General features: G+C 45.7%; 1 protein-coding gene across 1 annotated transcript; it reads right to left on the bottom strand.

Annotated features, from left to right (window-relative positions):
• Positions 1-8,815: 8,815 nt before the first annotated feature.
• On the bottom strand, positions 8,816-9,833 carry LOC131284681 (general odorant-binding protein 83a-like). Its single transcript, XM_058313544.1, has 3 exons — positions 9,674-9,833; positions 9,177-9,433; positions 8,816-8,833 (listed from the first exon to the last, which is right to left on the bottom strand). The coding sequence occupies exons 1-3, from the start codon at positions 9,831-9,833 to the stop codon at positions 8,816-8,818; spliced, it is 435 nt and encodes a 144-aa protein (XP_058169527.1).
• Between the last annotated feature and the right edge of the window lie 11,113 nt (positions 9,834-20,946).

Genomic DNA, 20,946 nt, shown 5'->3' with positions numbered 1-20,946 from the left:
ATGGGACTTTGGAATAAAAAGCCGGGAAATGCTGTAACTCTATACTCTACAGTAAGCTTCCAGATAAAATGTTAAAACTCTTGTGCATTCGAAATTCTAGTGCTTCCGAGTGCTAGTTTTATGTTTTCCTATTTAAAGGGTTTCTGTGAGCCAATGTTTGAACTTTAAATTGTTCGTCATCATTATGTTTGGTGCATCATGAATGGTGCTTATATTCCGATTATAAATAACCATTTTGTTTCAAAAATTTATCTACGCTCGCATCATAGTTACACAACTTATGAAACCTAGGATTTAAAATTATGAGCCGTAATGCGTGCATGATGAACGTTTATGGGCATATCTTTCCGAGCATCAGTTAATAGGAGCACGCACTGTTTATTTTATCGCTTGTCCAAGCGCTGGATTGCGTTTCCCACCGACCTCGTTGCAACTCGCCGAAACACCCCAAAAATATTCCACGAACGAAAGGTTACGATGGGTTTTGATTATTTATCGCTGATAGGAAATAATGATCTTCAATCTTCCTCAGCTAGAAAGCGCCCCGAAAAGCCCATTACGGGCGCCCCCTTAGATAAGCCGTTTATTAAGGGGTTTTTCCACCGACCGGTCAGTGAAACGAGCGTCTTATCCGTAATCCCTTTCGCCCGGGCTGCTCAGGGGGCCATTTTTTCTCATATTGATAATTTATGCCCAACCGGGCGGGCCGGCTTCGGTGCTCACCCTTTCCCCGACCGATCCCTCCCGGGAGCGATTTTGGCAATATTCAACCGATCAGTTTCTGATTGGATGAAATTGATATCGTTTTTCTTGCCTTCTTCACTGGCACTGGCCGGGCAACGGGTTGGTCCCGATGTGGTACGCTTTTTTGGACACGCCGGCGGCTATCGGTGACCGATCCTCCGATGTCATCATTATCTGCCGGCACACCTTCCCTTCCCTTGCGGAAAGCTATTCCTGGTAGGACGGATCATAGAAAAACCGGTCCCGGAGGAATTCGTTGCCCCGACTTAATCCCTGGTCTTGGTCTTGAGAATCACTGTGGCTCGTTCGAAGCACCCCGAGGGTATCGAACGGTCAGCAAAAGGAAGCGAACCAACAACAAAAAATAAAAACGAAAAACACATCTCCAAACGTCCAAAAAAGGTCCCACAAGAGTGGAAGAGTTCTTTGACATCAAGCTGACCCGCCGAGCCAGCCGAGGAATCAATCATGAAGAACCATTTTTGTTGCCACGTCTCTCAACGCCTTCAAGCGCATTAGGGCGCCAAATAGGCGAATGGGAAAAGGGCGAGCAAATTTCTGACATCAGGTGTCACACACTGCTTGACTGTTGACGAAGATACGCAAACCCTGGCATTGATGAGAATTTCCCATCGGCGTCGTGACAACTACTCCCTCCGTGTGCTACGCTTTTCTTCCTTCGCAAGGCTAGGGACGTGCCAGGGGTAGCAGATTATCGAAGCAGAGTGCGAGTGCGAGTAGCAGGTGGTTTTTCCGAACCAACACTGCCGTGAATGGATTCATTCTGTCGGAGTGCGTGCTGTCAAATATTCATTCGATTTTGGCTCGAACACTGGGTTTTCGTCGGCACCAGGCGGCTGTTTGCTGCCCGGGCGTGTGTTAGTTTTGTGTGTAGTGGCACTTTTTGTCACACCTCGCCCCAAGGTAAAGATGCTATAGCGCCCTGACAGTATAACGTCTTCGATACTTCGGGCGAACCGGTACGACTGAACCATATGGGGTTTGATTTGATATTCAAATTATGAAATGAAAAGGGGGTTAATCGAGTTTTAGTTCCACCGTCACTGGTGGCTTTTCCATCTGACGTTCCGGCTTGGCAGAAGACAGGTTCGATAATTGAATTCGTCGTTCGGAAACAGGTCATGATGAGGGCAGAAAAAAGGAAACCAACGGGTGTTGATTTGAAAATAGAAAAATATTGAAACATTTCATGTTCTTGGCGCATCTCACTTTTCATACAGAATTTAACGATTTTTTAGCACAATCTGGAACGATAAAAAGCATAAATAAATGCATCAGTAATTGAATGCATTTGCAGAGGGTACAATTTAGATTGATTAGTTTGAAATCTTTATTTTATTCATTTTAAAATTTGTTATGCCTTTTTGGGTAGGCTGGTAAGAATTTGTTCCCGAGTCACGCTCCATATACTTTATCTCTTTTGATAGCAAAATATACTTTTTATTTATTTATTCACTCACATAGTCTAAAAATTAATATTTTTGTCGGTGATAAAATATTCAATTTATTCTTAGACTTACATTCGGAAACAATTGTGTTTGCTGAGATAACTTTCGCCTTTTTGTGAGTGTAGAGGTAATTTAATTGCATTCCTCACTACTCAGTTTAACACACAGTAAAAAACTCCAAAGCGACAAAGAGTTCAAAAGAATTTGAGGCACATGTTTATGAAAATACGAGCTTAAAACGATTGCTGGCGGTAAATGGATCCACCGTCTTGACGAAGGCTGCAAAGTAATAACCGAAAAGAGAGAAAAAAAAGCTTCGAAGAACTAACCAAGCAGTCAAAAAGGAAACTGTTAACAAATGTGTAAACAGTTCAGCAGCACAAAGCGGTTCGCAAAAATTAAAAGTGAAAAAATGTCATAAACAGTGACGTCTTTTATGGTACGCCTGGCAGCCTGAAATCCATCACCATTTATGCTGTTGTGCCGGGGTAATGTTTTCTTTCGTTTTTTTTTCTCATTTTCTAACGTCGGCTCCGGCGCTGTCGGTGATCCCTTTGGAAAGCTTGGTTTTTTTTCCACCGGCGGAGACTCGCGCGAGCGCACGCTGCCACGAGCCAAAACTTCTTTTCCTTTCATGTGCTATACCTGTAAGTGAACAGAGTTTTTGTTATCCTTTCATTTTCCTCAGCCACTGCGCGGCGAGAGGGAAGCATGTGATGATGTTCAATCTTTCCACCCTCGGAGCGTTGTCCGGGTGGATGCAGAACAAACAACCCGAGCCCGGGCTGGTTGAGGGGAAAGGGACACCGAGGGGGAAGGGAGTGTTTGAAAACAAGATAAAGGATCGGTAAGGCACGAAACGAAATACACACACACACACACAACAACAACAGCAGCAGCGGTAGCAACAACAACAAAAAACACATTATCATCCAGCACCCCCGGAAGTGCAATGAATATCGTGAAATTTCGCCTCGCTGGGAAGGAAAAAAGCTTCACCTTTCACGTCCGTGAAAAATAAAGCCTGCGATAGCGCCCGGGAGCGGGGGAAAACCCATGCGGTGGGCTTTGACCCGGGAAGATTGGAAAATGTGCTAAGAAAAGGCGCCAGGCGGATGGATGCGCCGGATGAAAAGGACGGAGCGCGTGCGACAAGGCCACATTAAAAGGCGTACCGGGCCGGCAGAGGTCCAGCGAGAACCGGCGCACTTAGCTCTATCCGGTAGCGATGGCTCGTTTTCTTTCGCATTATTATTTTTTCTTTGTTCGAGCGTGTCCTTTTATCCACTAGCACCTACACGCCGGCAACATACGGGTTTCCGTTTCGAGGTAGCGTGGTAGTGTATGTTTATGTGAACGAGCGTGCCGACAGGAAGCAAAAAATGGAGTCCAATAAAGCAGCGCAGAGGGCTTACAAAGAATGAAATTAAAACCGGGAGAAATCTTTTGCGGAATGGTTTCCACCGAAAGCTGGCAGTAGCACGCTTTCCTGTCATGTTGATAAGCTAATATCGCCGTTTGGGGAAAGAGTTGGGAGATGTTTGAATATCTATCTAACCAAACAAGCATTTGCTCACATAGAGGAAAATGAGCCTCGTGAGAAAAGAAATTAGATTTGTTTTTCGCGAGCAAGATGATGTCGATAAAGACTTTAAACGGATTTTCATTAGATTCGAAACGCAAAGTGAATGGAGTGCTATTGAAGTTTGCACTCAAAAGTCTACCCAACTCTACAGTGTTTCTCCTCAGCACCGCAAACACATCGGGTTCAAAGCACTGGAAAAGTGAAATTTCTTAGAAAATTGGCATAAGTGCATCTTAAATAACCGAAGCTGTTAAAAAGGGTATTTTTTATAAGTTCACAAATATCCTAGTTCCATTCATAATCAGCTCGTAAACGAAGTTACAACAGTTGGAATCAAACATAGCTGGAAACAGTATTCAGTAACAGTGCTTCGTGAACAATTTGCTTTAATTTAGTTATGTTGTGATATACATTTTAATTGAATAGTCAAACTCAAAGTAAGTTGTATTGCTTAAGGGCCAGTTTTCGTCAAATGTAATGCTCAAACAACCAATCACAGATTTTCTTCGCTCGACTGGCAATCACGCAAAGTTTCGCTAATGTAGCGAGTGTTTTAGTGGTGCGTGATTTGAGTGCACAACAATTGTTTGATGCTTTGGCAACTTTTCGTCCCTCGTCCGTTAATGCGACACCAACTTCGAGCAGAAGCGGGAATAAAAAGTATTTCGATGATTTTATAACTTTTCGGCCAACTTTCCTTCACGCTGCCGAGAGCAGGAGGGGTGAAGAATAAGACGAAACCCAGAAATACAAACAATGTACCACGCAAACAAACGGAATCCATTTAATTCAATTAATACAAACTCGAAAGTTGCACAGCCGAAGTTCGTCGCCGGGCGGAACCGCGTGCGCCTACTGGAGTGTGGATTCAGATTCGCCAAAACCAAAACATCCCTCCAGAGCCACCCGAGCGTCCCGGTCACGCCCGAGCGAGCAGCGTGCGGCCGTCTCAAAGTAGAGAACTATGTTCACGCATTCAGTTACATTCTATCAATTATTTTCCCGACCCGGGAGTGCTGACCGTCCGGGCCGCGCGCTACCGTGAAACATTTCCATTTCCCGGAAGCTGCCGGGGATAAATTTGCTAGAAAAACGAAGCCTTACCCGAGCGCAGCGGGCAACGGGTGATAGACTTCGTCAATGAAATTTCCCGTGCACGGCCACGTGGTTGCACGATGGTGGCGCGGGGGTGATGGTTTTTGTTTCCCAACCACTTTTCCGGGCATTCCGGGGCCACTCAAAGTTCTGTCCCTGGAAGCTGGTAATTGAATGTTTTTATTAAAATTCTTCACCCAAAGTTTCGCCGGCAAGTACCGGAACCACAGAATGTGCCCGTACCGTTGCACACCACGATTGGAATTTTCTCCACCAGTGCTAGCTTGTGAGTGCAGGAGTGCTCGGACCACCCCTCTCCTCACCGACGATCGTCCCGTGAAGGACGGCGGCATTCGATGGCCGCGAAGGTCCCGGAGATTTCCGTCCCGTAATTTATCGTCCAATAGTTATGGGTTCAATAAAGGTGGGAAATTGATGAAACTTTTCCTATACCTTCCCGATGGCCGGGGAAAAAGGTGATGGCCCGATTTGCAAGGTCCTGGGAAAAGTCCTCGGAGCTAGTTATCTTCTTGCAAATTTCCCATTGGAAATTTATCCGGTCCAATGGTTCGGACCTTGAGCGCTTGGCGTAGTGAGGACGCTAGGCAACGTTGGATGCACGGGTGACGGTAAAGGGGGTTCTGAATAGGTTGTAAGTGAAAAGTTTTGTGATTTTAATGCAAAACAAGCACCTTCTCCGGGCGGGAAGCGTGAACTTCGTTGAGCTGGAGTACTGCAATTGGCCAAACTGGAACAAGTCAATCGTTCCAGTTTATCTGGAAGAGGAAACGTGCAGCAAATTGTGTAGTGTAATGTCGCTTTTATTAAGTGAACGAGAACTAAACCCGTTAGTTGAACGTTGTTGGGAGATTTTACCAAAGTACAACAACTTTTATTATTCAACGTTCAACGATCGGTTACGTGGGAAGTTTTATCAAACATTTGCGTTCAAATATCGATTTTCTTCATTCGCTTGAAATCATTTCCTTACGAACTGAATTTGATTCGTTACCATCATAGGCTTTTATCGTTGAATTTGATTTTGATAATATTTAATTATTGTCAAGAAAAGCATTAAGTGAAGCTTTTCTCAGTTCTTTGGAATTATTGGTTTGATTTTATTGTATCCTTATGTACAGCAAATGGAATTTTCTCATCAAGCTATTCGTTTGTTATTTTTACTTATCGAACCATGCCACCGTACCTTTCTGTACCATTGCACCCTGCAGAACCGGCAGCAACAAGACGTCAACGAATCAAAGGGAAAGACAGAAGGACAAGCTCTTAGAGAAATTGAATTTTGATGTGCAAGATCACGATTTTCCTCGTTTATTTCTGGGCCACGAGCGATGATATAGTAAAATGAACTATATGGTGAAATGTATCTTCTAACGCAAAAGTGAAGCAAGAATATCCGAAGAGAAGAGTGTCATAGAGCGAGAATAGACAAATATGGAACGATGGAATGACTTATACCAAACGAATGGGTAGTGGAGTCGAATAGGAAAAAAAGGATACGTACGCGAAACGATAATGCCGATGATGGCGATGATGACTGGGTTTATTTTCGACTGCCGAGAAAACGTATGAGCGTACGTGTTTAAGTGTGTGTGTGTGTGTGTGTGTGTGTGTGTGTGTGTGTGTGTGTGGAAAAACTGTTTCGTGCCGGCATTTTTCTCTGTCGTTAGAAAATGTCCAGAGGCATAACAAGGGCGTCTCTTTTATCGCCAGCCTCAACCTCCAGGACCGAAGTGAGCTAATGCCGCGCTGCAGCAGACGGATCCCGTTGGATTTTATGTTTATTCCATCCTGAACAATAATTCCTTTAATGGTTATGCGTCGCCGGATGTACCGGATGGGTGCCGAGCCGAAGGATTGCCACGCGAGCTGGAAGACAATGGCCAATGTCGGATTGAAATTCGATCATCCCATTTGCGCTAACTTCGTCTGGAGCACAAAGATCGTCCGGGGCCTTTTGGAGCGCTTTTGAGTAAATGGTTCTTGTTACTTTTTACAATTTCTGAGAAATTCTGGCTTTTCTTCTCATAAGACTATAAGCGCCGGTTGTTTGGAAGGATTATTTTTGTTTTTAAATCATCATTTACAAGGAATTCATTACTTTCAAGTTTGGCCTTTTGTACCAGACACAATGGGATTCAGTAATATTATCTTGTAAATATGTTTTTCTTAAACATTAGCATCCCTTCGAAAATAGATAGGTACGTCTCACTTTGCACCGGCTCCCAAAGTAATTAAATCTTTTCCGTACCATTTCCTTGTAGCGTCGGGTGGCAGCCGGCCGGAGGAAACAAAAGCTTCTTACACGTTTTAAAATGAACTGTCACTTAATTAGCGATTTTAATTGCTCGCTAAAAGCATTAGCCAGGCAAGCGCCCTAGCGTCGGCATCCTACCTGGAGGCGTGTCCGAACCGGAATGGGAGCAATGGAAAGAAACGGTTAATTACCTACCGGGTAGATTTGTGACTGACATCGCGAAAACTGTTTTGCATTTCCTGCCTTTCGACTTTCTCCAGGAGGGGAGGGAAGGTTGGTGACCACCCGACCGTTGCTCTGTCTGTTGTTATTCGCATCGTTTTCCCATTCCGGTGCCGCGCTCCGGAGACAACCTGTCACGAACTCCAGGGTTTTCTCGATGCATCACAACATTTCGTGCAAAATTCTCGATGAAACAACGACGAGCTCTTGTCACACCAGGAAGCATGGAAATGTATTTTTTTTTTCTGTTTTATTACAATGTTTCCTAGCTCTTCTGCGACTGACAGAGGAGAAAATTAAGTTCGAAAGTGTTGCTTGTGCGAGCAGAGGAGCGGTAAAAAAGAACTTTGCTATCCTCAGTCGCTCCAGGTGGAATAATAACGTGTCAGTAAATCATTTCATGGATACACTCTTTCATTTTCTGCTGATACGGTTGTTACGGTTTGACTTTTGGCTAGCACCGCGGACGATCCATTGCAGGAAAAACCGTCTGTAATTAGACCTTAAAGGGATCCCGCCGCGATGAGCGTCGCTTGCCCATATCCTAGGCGAGGTTTGCACCGGAATGTTTTCTAAGCCCATCCACTTCCACTTCATCCTGGCGCCAATTACAAAACTTCAAGTGAGTGGAAGGAGCGATAGAAAAGTGTAGTAAAGTAAAAAGTAAACCCCAACACTATGCAAGCCCCAACCGGGCAAGGACAAAGTCCGCCGAAGACTTGTTGAAAGTTTTTTCCCGAATGTAATTAAAAGAAAATACGGTCTGATTATAGTTTCTCTTCCGCCTGTTCGTCAATGGGCGTTCGGGTACGCGAAAGCTACGTGCTGCATTTCTTTGGGCTTTTTTTGTTTCCTGCTCGGTAAGTTCTTGAACTCGTTTTATTTTTGCAGTTTTTGACTTTTTAGCTGATCTTTTATTGCAACCCACAGCTCGGTTTGGCCGCAGGTTTTAAAACCAGCAAAACTAGCGAGAGGAAGAGGGTAAGCAGGGAGTGGGATTGAAAGTTTGAGGTGGAAATTTTGAATTTTTCCCATTCCGACAGCATTCGCTTTCGCTTTTTTTTTCTTCGACGGCAGCTTTCAAGCCCGCATCGAGGAAAGCAGTGCCAGCTGGAGACGTTAAATGGTTTCTTTGAGCAAGGTTGAGGTTAGTCAAAGGTTTTTGGGCTCTTTTTTATTACTACATGTGCAGTGCGGTAAAAGGGCGAGAATAAGAAGCGGGTTAATTACTATTCCGAAGCGCGAGCGTTGATGTCTGCTGGCCGGCGTTTGCGGTAGAGCGGCTCACAGTTGACCATGGTTCGCCAAAGTGGTGCACCGAGGTCTCCACGTCTCTTCCTACCATCTGCGGGGATGATCGTAAAACCGTGCATCGCACTCTGGCGGTACTTCGGTTTCATCCGGACACAGTAAGAAAGCAACCGCTTACACTAGGAAATAATGCTGCGGAAAGAAAAGGAATGAAAGGAGGGCGTAAGAAAGCAGAACAGTCGAATGAATGAATTTTAATTCCGAATCCATCCGGCTTTTCCGCGAGCGATGGCGCTGCCCCAGAATCCCGGCGAATCGTCGTGCTCGGCCACGGAACCGGGGTCATATTCCCCACCGTTACGAGCAGGGCAGGCCAGGCGGGTTGGCCGGATGCAATTAAAAGTTAAACTTTTTCAATTAAAAACTTGCCGCCGTAAAGAAATTATTGCGAATCGCACCGAGGGTCGATCAACTGGCGCCCTTCGCAAAAACCCCTTTTTTCCGGACGGCCGAAGTTGACGGTCGGGTACCATACCTTCGGGTCGGACTGCTTCCAGCACTTGTGCAGCCAGAACGCCTTGTCGCAGAGGGTCTCACCCTCCGGATAGAGGCACCGCTTTCCCATATGCATCGCGATGTCGTGCATCGAGTTCGGCAGCATGTCGTGCAGCTTTTCCAGGTGCACGTCGCCGTTGTCGTCGACCACCTGGGCCTCGTGGAACAGGCAGTTCATGTAGCACTTGAGCTTTTCATCTTCGTGAATCTCTTCGTCGCTGAACTTTTTGATCGCCTCTGCGGAAAGGGGGTGTGCGTGCAAATGAGAAAAGATTCAGTACGATTCATGGAACAGAAGCCGATTGAGATTGTCCAAGAAGAATGAAAAAAGATGATTCATTGGAACTTTATAAAACTTGAGAAAATCTTACAAATCCTTATCATTCTACATTCGCTTGTTGAGGAAATTTTCTCCAAACCAAAAATCATGCAAATCAAGCTAAAGTGCCAAAAATGTTTCCCAGAAACATAACTCACCTTCCGTTACTCCCGTCTTGGCCACGCAAGTGTCGTGAATCGGCTTCATGGCTTCGAGCAGCTCGGGCGGAGGGTATTGTGCATCACGGCGTGGCGTCGTGTCGGCGATTACCAAACACAAACACCCGATGGCTGCACAAACAAACCCTACCGAAAACATTGCTTTTTTCGCAACCGATTTTCCGAGAAAACGAAACACAAGGCAAACGCAAGATTGTAGGATTTGATTCTTCGAAGTGAGATTGGTTTTCACCACGTCGTAGATGAATTTCCACCAACGACTGACTTTGACAATGGCCGATGCGTTAGGTATTTATAGTTTACTATTTCGTGATGGCAACGATGGGTCTAAACGCGCAGTTTGATGGTTTTTACCGAGTCCGATGCCGATGTCATGACACTTTGGAGCTTTTAGCTAATTACACTCCCGTTTCGTGCGTCCGTAAACTGATAATTAAACGGTAGACGGCAACCACCGGCTCCAGATGAGTCGGTAATTAATTTTGTTCCGACCTTCGAATCGCGGCCCGTTTTTTTTTTCAGAAAAGTAGAAGATGAAATGCACGCCGGATAAGTTTGCAAAGTACAACAAAAAATGTTTGCAAAACAATTCGCTCCGCAGCCCCAGAAACAACGCAGACGCAACTATCGCTCAATCAATCTCGGTGTTGACAAATCAATCACGAGCAACATGTTTTCCATTATCCCCATTAGGACGCCAAACTTTTCCCTTTTTCGCTTGGTGGGGGAAAATAAGGGACAGCCCGCGGTTACCCACGGCGTTCACGAGCGGGGAAGGAAAATGTTTGAACACTGCTAAACATCACATCGAAGAAAAATAAACTTAATGGTTCATTAGGCAGGAGTCCCTCCGATGTGGTGGTGGTGGTGGTGCTGATGGTGCTAGTGAGAACAAAACTTTTCTCCGGCTGCCCCGGGCCAGAAGAGTACGCTACTCGGGGAATCGGCTGCGTCACCCGGAGGGTCGCACAGCGAGCGTCGACGATGACAAGGCGGAAAATGTACGGACAGTTTTCCCGCCCCCTCTTCGTGGGGCGCTCTTCTCCAAGCTCCACGGGTCGAACGGTGCCGGAGTCAATCCCTAATCGATGCGATAGTGAGAAAATCGAAGTCGCCGACGAATCGAAGGCAGGGGAATGTAATTAAGTTCATGGTTGCAAATAATTATGCGCCTATGTTTCCGAGAGGTAAACAATTAACTCCCGAAACGGACCATTAACTCTCTTTGGTGAGCATTTTGCAAGAATGGTCCCAACGTTCAGCCGGTGACGATTTGATCAAAAACAGACGTATGGAGGCAAACACCACGCTGAGTTTAAATGGATAATGATGTTCAAGTTGAACACATTTTATAAAGTATCATTTAATTTACAAACATACACGCCATTTCTAAGTCAAAGTAATTCCTTTTCTGTTAATAGGATGTAAAGGCCGTTTGATCGTTTTATAAAACGAGAATGTTGTTGAGTAATATAAAACTTGATTTAAATGTGGTTAGGTCAAAACAATACTGCAAAAATCAATAATTGTAACAATGCTGCAATAATCAATAATCAATTAGACTTAGATTTTTAACAAGCGATTTTTTCACACTTGCTTTAAAGTGGTATAGTTTCGTCGAACACAACTTGCTTCTTATTTGTGGCTAGTCAAGTTGATAAAAAACATGAATTTGAAAGGCAAAAATATTTGTTAAATTTCTTTTTTTTTAATCGTCTATCTGAATTAATGGTATGCGGTTCTCAAAGTTTTTTTCGAATGTCATATATTGTATCTTAGGGATTCACAAGTGGTGTAAACGATTACTTTAAACATAAATGTGTTTAGTTTATAACACATACAATTTTGAATTCTTTAAAATGTGCACTATTGCTGGTTCATCTGCTATTCTAATATTTTTGTTCGATGTAAAAAGTGTGACTTGCTATCGCTCAAAATTAGAAAACATCATTCATCCTTCCCACGCTACGTACAACAATGACGAGCGTGTGAATAGAGCTTCCTCGAAAACGGGATAGAATTTCAGTCCGAATGAAAAAGTTCGCTAGCCCCCAAGGAAAAAGCGCGCTGTTCAAAACGGAATTTCTGTTTTCTATTCGATTTCACTGTTGGATATACTTTCATTTGCATACCCGAGACCCCTCGCCCCGGCACACTCTCGATAGCTTGAGATAGGATTGCACCGAAGGCGGAAACTGACACCAGCAGATTCGTACGCCCGAGCTCAGTTTTCCACCGAACGTGGACCAGTTTTCCACCGATCGGAACTGATCAAAAGCACCGCGTGCATTTGCGCGCGGGCTAAAGGCAAGCAGTAATGAGCATCGTTAGCAAAACTTCATTACATTCGTACTGCGATGACAGCTGCACCGGAGCTCGCATGTGCATGTGCAGCCGGATATGGGAACGTCATTTTCGTGTGGGTTGTGGCACGAAAAAGGAAATTCCGAACCGAACCCGACTCCAGGCGTTTTGGTGAGTAAAGTTTCGCCCTGGTGCTGATTGAATTTTTTCCTTCCCGCCATAAGTGGGGCAGAAACAAAACTCAGCTCCGTAGTTTATTTGCATTAATGCTTGCCTTAGGCGAACGCGGTATTTTTAACGTGCTTAGGAAACGTGGGACGGTTAACTTTTGTCCCTGCGTTAGCAAAAATATTGAATACAAAATAAAGTTTTCGAATCGTCAAACACAACCCGCAAGCAACTTTCTTCACTTCATCACTTCCTTAGACATTCTTGTGCACAATAGCGAGCAAATGATTCGACCATTGCCCCCTGGTTCGGGGTACCTTATTTTGACAAAATCTTTTTCCCTCGCCCATTGACAATTGATGGCCCAATACGCTTCGAGGTTCAATCGCCCTGTTCCGTCACTGTCATGGTCAGGAAAATCGACACGGAGAAAAACCACGAACCGAGTAAAGCTTAAGCAGTGCCACTACCGCGCCAGATCACAAAGCACATTTATTTCGATTTGTTTTTTTTTATATAGCCTTCCCATTCCAGGAGCACAACATTGGCTGGAGGGACGGACACCCAACGGTTGAGGAGAGATTGAAGGAGACGGCAGAAAAAAAAGGAAACAATTTTTCAACTTGCTCGCAAATCCTCAAAATCGGCCTAAGAATGTCACCAGAATGACACCTTTATTTTTTTCAATGGTTCAATGGTCGCTTTTCTTTTGTAGGTCGTTTTTGGTATTTGTGGGTGTTTGTGTGTCGGTGCGGGTTTGTTCCCGAGTTTTCTCCAAAAACCCGCTTGCGACCGGTGGCGAAAGTAATCCCTCTTCGGCAAAGGACTATAAATCACCGGAACACCCTGCAAAACCGGGTCCCACCGGTTACTTCCTGGTGGAGTTGTGGTCCTAGAAAATCCTCTCCCGCCCCTTCCTTAACACACACACACACACATACACGCGTACACACGCCCCACCAGACACCGTCAGCAGTCTTTCCATAATCATAGTGCTAACCTAGCCGGGTTTTCGGGGGGAGGGAGAACTTTGACAAAAGAAACCGATTTGAGAGATGTATTCAATAAAGTCAAACTCACCAAGGATTTACGATCCTTGCGTTCGGGGTGTTCGGCCAACGGCCGATGTGTCACACCGCCACCGGCACCAAAACTACCAACCGACACCTTTTTTGTTTGCTGCATCGAAAGGGGATCTTACAGGGGGGGTTGAAAGGATACGCTTGACACCTTGGGAGGGAGGGAATCTTTTGGGACAGGATCTAAGAGGGACCGAATTGGCCTTCTCTTTCGCCGTGCCTTTGTCAGCGCGCTCCGTGTGTATGAATGATGCGCCCTTTTTACCATCAAATGGACAAGAACTGACCGGCAGGCGGAGGCGGCCTGTCGTGGCGTTTTGTTAAACACACTATAATGGCACTACTAATAGCGGGAGAAAGTTGTGAAAAAGGACCCCTTTGGGGCAGGTATGGGACGGCGGGGTGAGGGGGTGGGTGGGTTTGAAGACCGTGATGACAGTGGGTGGAAGAAAAATTTAGCTCATAAATTTAATTTTCCACCGACGGGAAGGAAATAAAAACCAGCCCCGGAAAAGATGACACTTTTTACAACGGGGTTTCCCGTTTACCCTGCGATACTGCCAAGGTTTTAAGGAATGTCTCAGTAGACCGACGACGCAAAGGACACGACTCTAGCTGACCCCAAGGGGGGCAGTAGAAGGTTGGGGAAGAGACGTTGTAACCAGCCGACAAAAGGTTGCCGTTTCTTCCAGCTCCATCCGAGGGCAGGCGAAAGAAAGCCCCATTCCGCTCAAGGGTGCTTGGAGTTTTCTCTTTACATCGAGGGTTTCATCAGCACCATCACTCATCAGTCGCGCTGTTCCATTGCATAGATTCCACTGGCGCCCTTCCATCACCATCGGTCTTCCGAGTGGACGGGTGAAAATGAGCCCCGACAGGGAGCGTTTTGCTGTTCGCAATGGTGGGACGGCAAAAAAAAAAAAAAATACGTCACTGCTTATCAAATTTACCACCGAGTTTTGTCGTGTGTTCTGACCTTTTCGGCATGTTGTGGAACACGCCAGTTCTTAAAGATATCAGCAGCCCACGGTCGACAAGATTGTCGTCGACTTTTAACCTCCGACAATGAGCGAGAAAATAAAACTGAAATCGGGGAGGATGTTTGTCTCTGGGGTCGATGGAGGTAGCAGGGGGAGGTAAGAGGGCCTGATTCTTTAGAAGGATCCTTGCTGGATTCATTTTCCCTTTCGCTCCCGTGCAGCGTTCATTTCTTTTAAAGATTACTTGGCGTGCTTGGCCTTTCCAGAGCCACACTCGGGAGTCTGGCTCACCATTTCCACCCGCTGTTCTCCGGGTTGGTCTATTTTCCTTTTTCCAGCCACGTGTTTTTTTTTTGAATTTTTCTTTCGTCCGTTTCGTTGTAAAGCGACCTTTTCATGCGCTGCGCGAATAATGACCGACGCGAAGGATGACGACGAAGGCCACGTGGATGACGGCCCACGGGCGATGCGTTCGCTGAGGTGAAAAGATTACAGTGCTCATGCCATTATATTCGCTCGCACTTCCTGCCCATTCACGGCCATCCCCCCCTTTCCCTTTTTGACGGCCCACAAGGAAAGGGACGGCTGCCTTTCAGCGAAGCGCTTATGATTTATTGAAGCCATTCTTTGCCACCGTGTCCTCGCGTTGTCACCAGCCGTCGTCCATCCGGGAGCGGGCCGGGTTCACCGGGTCGCAACCTTCACTTCCCGGATGATGGTGCTAGTTGTGGTCAACCGAACCCCTTATCAAGGTTCCCCGCCACCCGTCGTTCCCACCCCCCACCCCCCAAGCAAGTCCATTGTGAGAGGAAATTTCCACTTCCCCGCAAACTTGATTCATGGCACCGTAGGATAATTTATTCTTATCATTCCCTCATTCTTGGACTTGGTCCATCCATCCGTTCGGTTGCGTTCCGTTGCCGACGAGCTCGGTTGGTAGTAGTTTTCTTACGATTTAAATAAAATATAAATTCGTTGGCATTTTTCTTTCACGCTGAAGTTCAGAGGTGTGTTTGCGGTGTGACGCGATAAGCGGAGGATTTCTGGCGCAACATTAGTTACTTAATAACACTAACATCGGGGTCTAGCGTCGTTCCTATGCTCCGTCAATCCCCACGACCACAGCGATAAGGCACGTGACAAGGGCTGTTGCGTTGTGAAGGGTTTTTAATGCAAGCCATCATGCAGCTTATCCCGGTGAAACGTTCGTTTAATGTGTTATTATTTTTATTGCGGGATATTTCTAGCTTTTTCTTGTCGTTGTTATATTGTTCGATGCATTTGGGAAGGTTTTCTAAACACTTAAAATTAGGCTAGAACAAAATCAAACATTTATTTTGTGTATAAATAGAATTAATATGGCTCTGAGCAAAATTATCAAAACATATATAAATTTACAAACTACCTAATTTATTCGCAAATTTACTCTTGCATTAAATGAAGTTTTGCTTGTACAAATTCTAATGAACATTTTCCACAAAAACGACTTCTTAGAATCTTTGGTTCTTGTCCTAATTTTCCACTGTTTTGAGTAACTATAAGCATGATGAAGCAAGTGGACTATCGAAACAACCAACAAAAAGCTTGTTGCTGAATTTGGTATCAATTAAGCAAGAAACGAGAAACAAAGTTCGACTAATACAATCAGTCTATAATAACGTTTTTCCAGGTCAAAAAATGAATGCATTTAGAGGAAAACCAATCCTCCCGAAACAGGAAAACTTTTGGTTGTTAGCTGCAGCCGGGGCCTGAAACACAGGAAAGAGGAAAGGGAGGGCAATAGGAATCCAACGACACTTGCCAGTGGAAAACTCTCGCAAGAGAAGAGTCAACATAAAGTCACTTCAGCAATTCACCTTCGACTGCAACTCGACGGCGAGGCGAAAAATATGTTTTCTCTCAAAAGTAAACTTCCTCACTGCAGTTCCATCCGGGTTGTGGTGAGGGGATGAGCTGTTGTGCGTGCAAGAGTGGAAGAGGACGATCGAATAAAATGGGTTGAGGTGCAGGTAGCTGAAGGTTCCAACTTTTGTACCGACGGTAGAGCAGTGGGTTGCACACAAACGATCCAACTTGGAGCCCTCTTCAAAATTTGCCGAAACGACCAAAAATCTTCACCGCAGCGCGTGCCCCACCCGTGTAACCCCACTGGCCCCCCTCCCAAGCCTAGCACTAATAGCCGGCTCGTTTTCCCGAGGTCGGATCGTTCGTTCGTTCATTCCTTGGCCGCGGTCGTCGTGGTTGTCGAATCCGGGTACGATTCCCACCCCCGGTCCCGTTCGCCCTTGACAACTTGACTGTGGCCAGATCGGCCGCATCATCAGCTTCCCTCACATATCCTGCCCATGCCCGCACATCCATCCCGCCCTCCCGAGCATCACCAGTTTGGGAAGAAAAATTCAACCGTCCGTTACACAGTTTATGAAAAGTCATAAATTTTACTTTTCGCACACATGCATCGTGTCGTGTTCGTTGTGCGCCCGCCGTGGCTTCGTATGCACACTTGAACGAAGAAGTTTTACCTTTTTACCGCCCGGACCCGGCGCCGGCACCTTCCGCTTTCCTCCACGCCAGTGGAGAGAGACCACTTGTACCTTGTGGCCAACCGACAACGAAGCCTTCCGGGCTGAGATGCTTTCTTTTCCCGGTCCCTTTCCGGCCGCTTTTCGGTCCATCCCCTCGAGCAAGACGGGGAACGTAAATTCAAACTCAATTTGAAACACATTTCCGGAGCATGTTTGGTAAAATAGCACACACCACCCGAAACAATAAACAATCGTGCAACGGATGAAAAATTAGACGACAAAGTGAGGTTTGCAGGGAAAGCGGGGTTTGGGGTGTATGAAGAGTCCGTTACAGGCAAGCATTGCGAGACAGGGTTTTCCCGATTTCCCGGTTGTGGTTACATAAGTCGGCAAATGGCATCAATATCGCTATAGGAGGATACGTGCGGGGAAAGCTTCAGAAGTATACACGTTCCACTCTTCTGGAAAGACTTACGACACGTATCTGTTGGAGGTAGTTTTTCATTTTACAAAAAGTGTTTCGCTTACCTTTCATTTTTGAATGATGTGTTACCTTTGTATAAGACTTGTTTGCTTCATATTTTTTTATGCAATATTCAAGACGCAACTACTCGCATTCTCAAATAATTCTGCAGTAGTTTTTAGTATTTACATTAGCAATGGAAAGGTTTAATAATCTTAATCTCTTAATTCTCCTTCGTTCATCTTATTAAACCAAAAGAAATAAATTAAAGTAACATAATCATATTTCTTTCATCAAATAATGTTTTGGATTGATTTTTATGCCCAATCGACTAATGAAATGCTCGAGGTGACATCAATTTGAAACCCTTCCCATTGAATTCTTGTCTCATACCCCTTCATACCAACGCAATGGAACGATTAAACGTTCGACACACCATTTGGTACACCATCACCTCAGTTCGGCTGTATCGTAACACACTCCCACCGGTTCTCATTGGAAATGCCAACGATTACGTGTGGCAAATGTTTTCCAATAATCCACACCGGGGCTTTTTTTTGTCTTCATGATCAGGATGTGACAAATTAATTGCATTACGTTTTGACACTCGCTAGCGACGGGAAGCGATGCGGAAAATGTGCCATCCGAAGTGATAAAAAATGCAAAGTAAAACATAACACGCAAGGGTTGTCCCCGGAGTTGCTCGCCGACGTCGTTCAATTAGTGTGATAATTAATTGAATGACATACGGTATGCAAAATATGACAATGTCAAAAACGCTCATGATTTGCAGTGGAATAAGCAATTGCCAGCGATAGACTGAAAGTGGAATAAGTAAAGTTTATTTGTACGTGGATATCGAAAGCGTGAGCCTATGTGGTAGTTCTGGTAACGAGTGATGTTGGTACAGTTTTCAATTCCATTTCTTTTGGAAGATAAGTTACCTTCTGGTGTAACTGTTCTGATTCTTATTTAATGCAAACCATGCACATTATTTATGATATTGAATATTTGTAAAATGACTTCAGATAATTTTAACTTATAACTCAAATTTATTTTTCAAGCTTGCAAGCCTTGGTCGTGTGATGTGCTGTCGAGTTTTTCTGCTTAAATATTAAATTAAATTGATGCATCAAGTTTGAAACTTCTTACCAAAACAATAAACCCTCTTCATCTCTGTGTAAGCGTTCGGAACGCGTTGAGCTCCCCACGGAGAGCTTAGCCTAGCTTCCACAAATGGATGAATCATGAACAAATAAATATATAGGATGTTGGTGTTTGTTTTTTTTTTTCCTTTGCCTTTAACTCCCCCCACCCAATAATGACTTGGGACCCGAAGCCATCGTTTCACAGCGGGATAATAGCGTTGGTATTTTGTTTTTCATTACCCATTTCGTTTTATTGCCCGCTTTTACAGGCGTTCTGTGTGACGATAGCAAAGGATGCCGCCAGCTGGTGGGAAGAGTTTCCTCCGGGCATGTTGTTCCCTCCCCCCCCCCCCTCCCTCCCCGTCGTACGCCGGAAAACTTCTCCTCCCATTTGTGAGTATTATTGCCGTGCGGGTGGTCATCGTTGAAGGACGGGCAATCGAGGCCGCGGAACGAATGTTTCGTTGCGATTGGATTAGTGGTCCTAGATAGCGTGCTGAATCCCGTCGCCTGGCGGGAAAAGTGGGAAATCAGGGAGGATCGAATACGAAAACGAAACAGAAACAAACAAAAAATACGAAAAAGGACACCAATAAAGCGCGGCCTGTTGCGGCTAATAATAATCAGTGCGTGCCGATCGTGGCTGCCGATGCAGAGCGCAGACATTTAAAGCCATCACGGAAACATTCCTAATCCTATCAGTTTGCCTCAATAACGAGGAGGTGGAAAGACACAACAACAAACTTCTCCCCGCCAGTGTCGGGTGGATTGAAATAAAAATCTGGACTGTAAGTGATTTGGATACGGGCTCATTTTTCCCTGCTTTCCCACCAACCTCGACGTTTTGCCCTTCGCCTTGGCAAGGATAACGATAATTGTGGCTCGTGTTTGGTGTGTGCGTTTATGTTTTACGGTCGATATTTATAAGTGATTATAATCTTAATACTTCACCGAAGCGGAAAAGCGTGGTCGGAATACACCCGCATTAAGCATTCCCCTCTCCCTCCACCTCCGGATAAGGCCCTTCCGTCGTTTCTTCGCCCGGCAAAAGGCTTTGTGCCTTCCGGCGCAAAAATACGGTGCCCGTCCGGAGCGGTTCGAACCCGAGTCCCACCGCAACATCCGGTCGCTGCAGAAACCGAAACGCGATGCCACAACTCCACTGTCGAACGGTGTTTACCATTTTCAGATTTTGACCATTTCGTTTTATTCACTGACAGTACGGTTTTCGTCCCGTTCCGCGCCGCCCCGCCTCGTTGTAGAAAATTCACCCGAAAACGACGACTGGGGACGGGGTCCGAGACATCCGCCCGTTCGCAGAGATCGTTTCCTTCGTTCGCTGTGGCCAATTTCCCTACTCCCTTACCCTTGCATCCAAGCCCCACCGATTGATGAGCAAACCGCAAAACCCACAAACTTCAAACAAGACAAAAATCGTGCTGGATGAAGCTTTCCACCGGCCGCCACCCCCCGGTTCGACATCGGTGCTTAGCGTGCGGAGTCGTTTTCCACTTTCCATCCACTCATGAAAAACAACCACCCACCCAAGCCCAGCTGAAATGAAATCCGAAACTGAAATATAAAATAAAAGGCGGACAATTTGCTGGGGTTTATTAACGATGATTATGCCTCAATTCGGTCCGTTTATCACCAGCCAAGCGCCACCAGTCTGCTGGAGTAGGTTTCGTTGGAGTGGGACGGGAGGGAAGAAAAACCAACGGCAACCCAATCGGATAGAAGCGGACGCGCATCCCTCGTCGTTTTTGGCTCGCATAAAATCGGACGCCCGGAAGCTGGAGGAGGTTTTTTTGTTCGCTTTCTTTCGGCCTCATTTCCAATGCTCTTGAGTTTGATGAACATTTTCAACAGGACGCTGTCCGGGGGTGGTTTTGTCGGGTGGATAAAAAAAGGGCCGAGTAGGGTGAGGCTAGAAAGAAAAAGAAAAATGACGAGCCCTCCCAAGTCGAGTGGCCGGTTGGACAAGCGGATTTAATTGACTAACGTCACGTTTGCTCGGAATGTTCTCCCGGATCCGGATCCCCCCCCCGTACCGTCCAGCGGGGCGACATCGTTCAAGTGGGACTCAAGGAAGTGTTGTTCCGGATTGACGCAGGCGATTTCGGTGCGGCCTCACTCGAATTTATATTCGAGCCCATCCTGTGCCTTCCTGTGCTCGCCGAAAAGACATCACTCTTCTCGAGCCGGACGGCGTCCGAGAAGGCTTCTGGAAACATTTTGTTTATTTCCCGGTCATTATGGGAGACTGATTTTTATAGCCCTCCCCCAGCCGGCGGTTCCGGCGGGTGCGGACGCTTTGAAACAGTTAAATGGAAACCCATCAACAGTTAAGCCGCCCAAAGAGATACCCATTTGGGTGCGCGGCGAAGGAAAGCAAGGATAGACACAAGTAAGCCAGTAAGTGTGCACCCTAATCGACGATTTTACGGTTTTTTGTTTTAGTCTGGCTCCTTCTACTGTGCAGTGAGAAGAAAATCTGAGACAGAAGGTTTGCCTGTCCTTACAGTGGCGCTGTAGAGCGCCTTTGTTTGGACAGCCGGGGTTTCCACATCGATCCTGCTGTTTTC

The sequence above is a fragment of the Anopheles ziemanni genome, chromosome 3, assembly GCF_943734765.1.
Source record: "Anopheles ziemanni chromosome 3, idAnoZiCoDA_A2_x.2, whole genome shotgun sequence".
Taxonomy (NCBI): Eukaryota; Metazoa; Arthropoda; class Insecta; order Diptera; family Culicidae; genus Anopheles; species Anopheles ziemanni.
The sequence above is the reverse complement of the archived record's forward strand: the minus strand, read 5'-3'. Positions and strand labels throughout refer to the sequence as shown.

What these genes read in the sequence shown, in the direction of transcription:
- LOC131284681 (XM_058313544.1), bottom strand. Translation starts at nt 9,833, where the DNA reads ATGTTTTCGGTAGGGTTTGTTTGTGCAGCCATCGGGTGTTTGTGTTTG. An exon ending in CAAGACGGGAGTAACGGAAG is followed by an intron (nt 9,434 to 9,673) that starts GTGAGTTATGTT and finishes CCCTTTCCGCAG; the next exon opens with AGGCGATCAAAAAGTTCAGC.